Source organism: Camelina sativa, chromosome 14 (assembly GCF_000633955.1).
Source record: "Camelina sativa cultivar DH55 chromosome 14, Cs, whole genome shotgun sequence".
Lineage (NCBI taxonomy): Eukaryota > Viridiplantae > Streptophyta > Magnoliopsida > Brassicales > Brassicaceae > Camelina > Camelina sativa.
Genome location: NC_025698.1, coordinates 13,840,589 through 13,848,626, shown reverse-complemented (window position 1 = coordinate 13,848,626; position 8,038 = coordinate 13,840,589). Strand labels below are relative to the sequence as shown.

Below are 8,038 nucleotides of genomic sequence, written 5' to 3'. Positions count from 1 at the left end.
GCTCAGAAAGTCCACTGATCTCCCTGAATGTTTGAATCAATATATCTGCCCTCACCATAGGGTCCTCTACTCTTGACGGGAACATCTTTGTGACAGCTGGAATTGAAGTTTCGTGATTGAACACATCATTGCTGAGATAACAAATATCTAATATATTCCAACATAAACTTCCTATCCTTGTTGATAACATGTTTAAACTCGTTGATATATCTGAAAGAGAATCATGGTCTCCATCCTTGAACAAGACCTGAAAGCCATGATGAAGTGATGGAAGCAATGAATCATGCAACAGAACAAGGCTGCGGAGAACTTCATCGCTCCCATAACTGCACAGATGGATTTAGGTTACGATAAAAACAAATCCAAAGCAAGCCAAATATAGATCACTATAGCAACCAACGTTTCACAATTAATACTGTCTTTCATCAATCATGAGACTCACATAGTGGAATTCAATACAAATCCACTTACAGATGATTTATGTCAACTAATCTTGTGCGATAGACGCAAGATTCGTAGATACTACCCTCACAAGAAACTGAAAAATTAGATAGAAAATGGTGCATACCTTGTCTCAACAGGGCATGCTAAGATTATAACAGCTGGTGTATAAGCAGAAATAAAAGCATCCAAAGAAACAACTCCATCATTAATGAAGTCCATAACCTAATCACATAAAAAAAGACATCAGCACAGATGCATTACATGCCCATACACTATAACAAGCAAAGTCCTGTGTTCTTGTTATAAATTACAACAAAAGAAGAAACTTGCTATATTTTGAATAGTTGAGTATGTTAAGTGTGTGCATACTTGCGTTTTGTGCATGCAAGTGTGTCTACATGCTTACGTATTCATGTGAAAGAAAAAAACTAAAGATGAAATATATTAAAAGAGAGATATATGTTAACGCCATTCATAGAGCAAGCTCTATCTTTCCTTAACCTAGAATAATCAGTTAATATGTATGTCCAATGTAACTAAGAAAACCTTATCAGGCCTTAGATATATATCTTGGAAAAGATCAACACAAAGGTCTCATGTATCAAGTTTTATATAATTACTATTTGTACTTTTAAACTAGCCCTTGAAGAACTAAAAAAAAAATGTTACTAGTCTCAAGTGTCTACAGAAGCAAACACACAACAGAGAAATTAATAAATTAAAAAGGGACGGAAATTCACCTCCAAAAGGTCTGAATGGAGTTGTTTATGTCCATGGTCTTCACTTGATACTAAGGTCTGCAGATACAAAATAAGATATATCGATCCAAGGGAAAGCCGAAAAATAAAAATTAAAACAAGAATTAACAGATCAATCAACACTCGGAAAGTGGTTTTAAACTTAATATAAATGTGTGTGCGCACATATATATACACCTTTAATTTTACTAGTTTATCCCAAAGTAGAGTTTTTGAAATCAACTCATATAACATACCTCCAAAGTTGAGGTGCAACGGTGATGCATTGTGTGCAGGATGCCCAAGAAATGAGACAGCATCATATTCAAACTTTCAGGAATCCAATTTTGTGATTTCACAGCATTTTCAATCTGGGAAAATATACAGTTGGATTAGCAAAAAAATATTTCCTATCCAATCAACAATTGGGAATCCCAGGATGTCAATATCACAAAAAGAGAATCAATTCCTAGCCAATTGATGCACAGAGATAAAAACAAAATATCTTAACTCTTTGGACGAAGTTAATTTCATAACGACTTACTAAAGATTTTGTGAGCTCTGCATTCTCATGTCCATATATAGCGCATATATCCAATAATTTTGGCAAGTCCAGTAACTTCTTGTCCTGCAAGAGAACTACAAACATAACTAGTGAATACCTGTAAGCTAGAAAACAAGTTCTAAAAATTCCTACAAAACATGTCAGGCACAACGAAAAGAAAGAAAAAAAAAAAGAATAAAAGAAAACTATAAAGAATCAGAAACAAAACTCTAGTTTACTGCAATGACGAATTCAATTCATCCTGAGAAGTCTTGATCAATGGGAGGACTCCTCTCACTACCTGATTCTTACATCAATCCTAATATAATTAAGAACCACATATTCTGGTGCAAGCTCTATTTAACTCTGCCCTAGACTAACCAGCTTTAATATAAACACTGAGGCATGTCAATCTTTCATTCTATTGTTCATTTATTTTTCAGAATAAAATAACTACAAACAACTGAATGGAATTAGCATAGACAAAGAGCAAAAGGCCACCTTCATGATCTTTCAGAGTGAGGCTATCAGAAGCTCGAGCACCGGGATCCCTATTGGACGATCTGCCACAACCAATATACATACTCCTCAACTCACACAGACTAGTCTGACATAAAAAAAATGGTAAAGAACATCCATGAGGTTGGTTATGAAACAAGTAGCGGGACTCACATTCTATACAAGACCATGAAAACACGGCGACATAACTCGACTTCTCCGACGATTACACCGGCAACAATTCCCTTGACACCATGAAAAGGGAAATCATACCATCTGCTTCTAAACTGCAGGAAGCTATCCAGAAAATCATGCAACGATGCATCACTAGCCACTGTCATCAATCAAGAAAAGCCAATTCAGCCCAAAACCTATCAAACAAATATAGTTAAAAACTCAGGGAAGAACAATGACCTTCTCGCCAAAAATCTCTAGGATTGAGCTTAAGGAGCCTTGAGAGCTCTCTATTGAGGAGATCGACCACTCGCTGAGACTCAACTGGATCCAAACCTCCATCATCGGAGCCGAGACCAGCAGCTACAGCCTCATCCTGCGGCAAGTAATTCACGAAACTCCCACCGCCTTGAGCAACCAACTGTCCCTGATCCCCAATCCTAACCCTACTACCACCCGAAGCGGAGACTCTGGAACTCGCGGAGGAGGAATCTGATTGCCTAAGCGAAGAAGAGAGAGAAACGGGGAAAGGAGTAGAATTAGAGGTAGGAGTTGGATTCATTGGTTTGGGTATAAATTTCTGCTGCTGCTGATGACCCTTGGGAACGTATCTTGGATTCTCGTCATGCCGATTCGAGCGTCGGTTAGACATGTATGCTATGAGAAGATGCCGACGATGGAAGAACGAAGAGGAGGAGCAAAGGCTGCTGATGATATACGCTAGAGAGTCAATAAAACGATCGGGATTCCACGACAGCGTTTGCGTTTGTGATTGCTAACAACTGCGTTTGACTATTTTAAATTATCTAAAAAATTTGTCAGCCGGTTTTAAACCTTAATTTGTTGAACCAGTCCATATCAATCAGCACCACTTATCCGGAAAATATTGTATGCAACTAAGATTTAACCGGAATAATATTAGAAAACACTTTTTTTTTGTCCACGTATAAGATTAGCTTAAATGAGCCAGGAAAATCGTTTACATATATAATTAATTGCGAAACTGAACGAACATGTCGCGGCAGCTTATCCGCTTTACCCATTCTGCGAAAAAGACAATATTGTAAACTTATAAGTGAATTAATGTACTTTTAAATATGTTTAATATACATTTCCCACCGATGAACTCTACTGCATGGAGTCATGGATTATCTTGCAAAGTGAGAAAGTGGCTACAGAACAATTGACTATCATACCGACAATGCAAGAAAACAAATAAGATAAATTAAGAATGTAAAATTAAAGGGTAGAAATATAATGAAAAATCTGAAATCGTTTACTTATTAGCTGATACAATCTAGAAATGATACTGGAACTGATCTTGGGAACGTATCTTGTGTAATCGTCTTGCCAATTCGAGCGTGGTTAGACATGATTGTCTACTATGAGAAGATCGACAATGGAATAAAAGAGAAGATACCGACGGTGAGGAGGCGGGAGGAAGAGGAGGAGCAAAGGCGCAGCCGCTGATGATATACGCTATTGTTAGATAGTCAATAAAATGATCGGGATTCACTAACAGCGTTTGCGTTTGTGATTGCTAACAAACTGCGTTTGACCATTTTAATGATCTAAAAAATTTGTCAGCCGGTTACAAATCCTAAAAATATTGTAGGCAACTAAGATTTAACCGGGATAATATTAGAAGAAATAAACATCTTATAAGTGAATTAATGTACTTTTAATATGTTTAATATACATTTCCCACTAATGAGAAACTGACTATAGAACAAATAAGGTAACTTAACCATCTCATGCATTGACGAAAAGAAAGAAACTTCAACCATGACAAGAACAAGGAAGAATGGAAAAGGTAGAAAGATAATGAATTAAAAACCTGAAATCGTTTACTTATTATATATAGCTGATACAATCTAGAAACAAAACTTAGAACTGATCTGATAACTAAACATTTCTTACTTTCCTTTTACACTGTTGGTTGAGTTGCACCAAACTGGGAAGGTAAGAAGAAGAGCACACAACCGGGGGACAATATCTACTCGCAAAACTAGGCCCGGATAAGGACTGATAAGGTTCCCCGCGATTGGGAGCGACTCCAAGACTCACAAGGTTTGAAGTATCCGTCTTCTCCACTGATAAAAGCTGTGTGGTAACTCTCTCTCTCGGGTAGGGTGGGTATGGTGGGTAGGTATCCGTCTATGTCAAACACCACAGCGACTTTCTGTTCCTCGTCAATGAAGAAGGTGCCCCCACCCATATAATGGTCAAATCGTTCACCAGTGAGAGAGACTGGTCTCATACTCACTTGCAAAAACTTGCTCCAGGACACAACATTGGGCTCGATATTAGTAGTAACCCAAAACTCAACTGTGCTAACCCGATCATCATAAACACCCTCATTATGATATAACACCACGAGCTGCTCGTCTCTAACACTAGACAAAGTCACAGTCTCGTTGATAGAAGAGTGAAACGGAAGAGGCAGACGCGGACCAAATGTTTCTGTTGTGAAATCAAAACAGATCAAGAAATCTTCAAGATCCGTTATCTCTCCATCTTCATTAGGTTCAATATACTGCCGATTCTCTTGAGCAAAAAAGTAGGCATTTCCCTTCACAGACGCGCTATGGTTAAACTCTATTTCCAAATCGGGATGGACATTGAGATCCCTCCATGAATTAGAGCTCAACCGGTAGATTTCGTACCTGGAAACTTTTTTTTGGATGTTCGTAATAATCCTGAAACCTCACGATTTTGCAGTTACGGTTCATGTTAGCCCTGGGCATTCGGTTTTTCGGATTGGATCGGTTCGGTTTAATCAGATTTCGGATTATTTGGTTTGGGAGATAAAGAATCCGATTAGGATCTGACAGCTTTTCCGGATCGGATCGGTTCGGATCCATTTGGTTTCGGATTGGTTTCCTTCTTTTTTTTTAAATCTGACATTAAACCGAAAACAAATTCAAATCGGTTTTAAAACCGGTTTAAAACCAAATTATACTGTAAAAACCGAATTATCCAAAACATTTCCATCGGATCATCAAGATTCAAGAGTTCAAGACATAAACCTAAGTACCTAACAAACATTAGACAACCCAAGACTTAAAGTTTCAACTTATTCAAATTCAAACCATAAAACATAACAACATTGACAAGTTTCAACTTATTCAAACTGAAATCAGCTCCAATGAGAAGGACTGAAGAAAACTTGAAAACAATTAAACATAACCAAGGCAGAAACAGTTCCAAACATTCAAACACAAAGACACTCTTCAATCTTCAAGAAGTTCAATCATTCATCTCTTGATCAGTCCAAATATCACCTTTCACCTGTGTATAATGATTACAAAAAAAAAATAAGATGCAGGGACATGATTCAAATAGACTCAAAAGGGTGTTTGTAAAGCTATTTAACAAGACATGGTTCAAATTTGAAAGAGACTTGTTCAAATCTCTTTTGACTTCTATCAGATCAGAAACTTCAACATTCATCTTCACAGCTTGCATAGCGACTCAAACTCTGAAAAAAAGATTAATGAAAACAAAGTTAATACTAAGTAATACTTAAATGCACAATTGAAAATAGGATATAATGAATAGAACAACTTACCTTTCTCAAGACTATCCTGCAACTCAATCTTAGCAAGCATTTGCTGAGTTATAATCACTCCTTTCTCATTCAACTGAATGTCACTCTTTAACCACTGCTCACTGCACATCAGAACCTCAATCATGTAGTGAGTCAAGCAACTCCTAAATGGGTCTAAAATCCTATTACTATTGCTAAAAGCTGATTCAGATGCAACAGAAGACACTTGCATAGCAAGTACATCCTTTGCTATTGAGGCTAGAATAGGATACTTAGGACTGTTGATCCTCCACCATCCCAAGACATCAAACTTTATCCCAAGCTGGTTAGCCTTTGGAGTTTCCACTTTCTCCTTCAGATATAACTCCAACTCTGAACTTGCATCTTGAAAACCAATCTCATTAACCAAATCGTTGTACATAGTGTCCACCCTTTGATATTCGATAGCACTGTCAAAATCCATTTTCTGATTCAGATCACCTTGAGACTCATGTCCACTTTGAGATGATGATGCAGTTTGTGACTGAGAGCTTAATCCAACTGTTGTCGCATTATACTCGTCAAACAGATTTTCTAGAACCTCATTAACTGCTTTAGTAAGCTCCTTAGATTCTGCACTGTCTTTACCATAGAGTATATCAAAACAAAGACTCGCAAACTTCATCTTGTTCCTCGGATCAAAGACACTAGCTATGATCAACATCTTATTTAGCTTCTTTGATCCATCCCAGTACTTATTGAACTTATCTCTCATAGCCTATGCCTTTAAGCTAAGCTTCAGATCAGAATTAGTGCTCAATGCCAATAGATTCCTCTCTATTGTTACAATTTCATTGTAACACTTGTAGGAGCTAACCATCGATGATGCTGAAACTACCAAGGTAGAGTTATAGAAGATGACTAAAAACCTTACTAACCTTTCAATTTCATCCCAATTATATTTACTTGGCGGCCCAATCCTCTTTTTCCCTTCAACGGTTTCACATAAATAATCATTGTACAGCTTATCTTCTGCCTCCATTCTATCAAAAGCCAATCTGAACTTCAATGCTCTTGTTAACATCAGATAAGTGGAGTTCCATCTTGTTTTGCAGTCCAATGATAAACTCTCTCTTGTCATCTTTCTTGACTCAACTTTTTGCTCAAACGCTTCAAGCCTTTTACTAGAAGCTCTAACATATTGAACACNATCGTTGTACATAGTGTCCACCCTTTGATATTCGATAGCACTGTCAAAATCCATTTTCTGATTCAGATCACCTTGAGACTCATGTCCACTTTGAGATGATGATGCAGTTTGTGACTGAGAGCTTAATCCAACTGTTGTCGCATTATACTCGTCAAACAGATTTTCTAGAACCTCATTAACTGCTTTAGTAAGCTCCTTAGATTCTGCACTGTCTTTACCATAGAGTATATCAAAACAAAGACTCGCAAACTTCATCTTGTTCCTCGGATCAAAGACACTAGCTATGATCAACATCTTATTTAGCTTCTTTGATCCATCCCAGTACTTATTGAACTTATCTCTCATAGCCTATGCCTTTAAGCTAAGCTTCAGATCAGAATTAGTGCTCAATGCCAATAGATTCCTCTCTATTGTTACAATTTCATTGTAACACTTGTAGGAGCTAACCATCGATGATGCTGAAACTACCAAGGTAGAGTTATAGAAGATGACTAAAAACCTTACTAACCTTTCAATTTCATCCCAATTATATTTACTTGGCGGCCCAATCCTCTTTTTCCCTTCAACGGTTTCACATAAATAATCATTGTACAGCTTATCTTCTGCCTCCATTCTATCAAAAGCCAATCTGAACTTCAATGCTCTTGTTAACATCAGATAAGTGGAGTTCCATCTTGTTTTGCAGTCCAATGATAAACTCTCTCTTGTCATCTTTCTTGACTCAACTTTTTGCTCAAACGCTTCAAGCCTTTTACTAGAAGCTCTAACATATTGAACACCATTCCGAATAGCCTCCACATTATCCTTAAGGTCATGTAAACCATCTTTCGCAATTAAATTAATAATGTGAGCACAACAACGCAAATGCAGGAACTTACCACCTAACACCATTGCATCATTTC

General features: G+C 37.3%; 1 protein-coding gene and 1 pseudogene across 1 annotated transcript in view; both read right to left on the bottom strand.

Moving 5' to 3' along the window:
- Window positions 1-3,165, bottom strand: part of LOC104741384 (activating signal cointegrator 1 complex subunit 2-like) — a gene marked incomplete at its 3' end in the record, with an annotated part of 4,754 nt that extends 1,589 nt beyond the window's left edge. The window contains 8 exon segments of the mRNA XM_010462237.2: window positions 248-326; window positions 569-666; window positions 1,185-1,241; window positions 1,439-1,552; window positions 1,726-1,820; window positions 2,227-2,288; window positions 2,398-2,557; window positions 2,638-3,165. Of these exon segments, the coding sequence (XP_010460539.1) occupies window positions 248-326; window positions 569-666; window positions 1,185-1,241; window positions 1,439-1,552; window positions 1,726-1,820; window positions 2,227-2,288; window positions 2,398-2,557; window positions 2,638-3,049 (1,077 nt within the window).
- LOC104743570 lies at window positions 4,303-6,701 on the bottom strand (annotated as a pseudogene).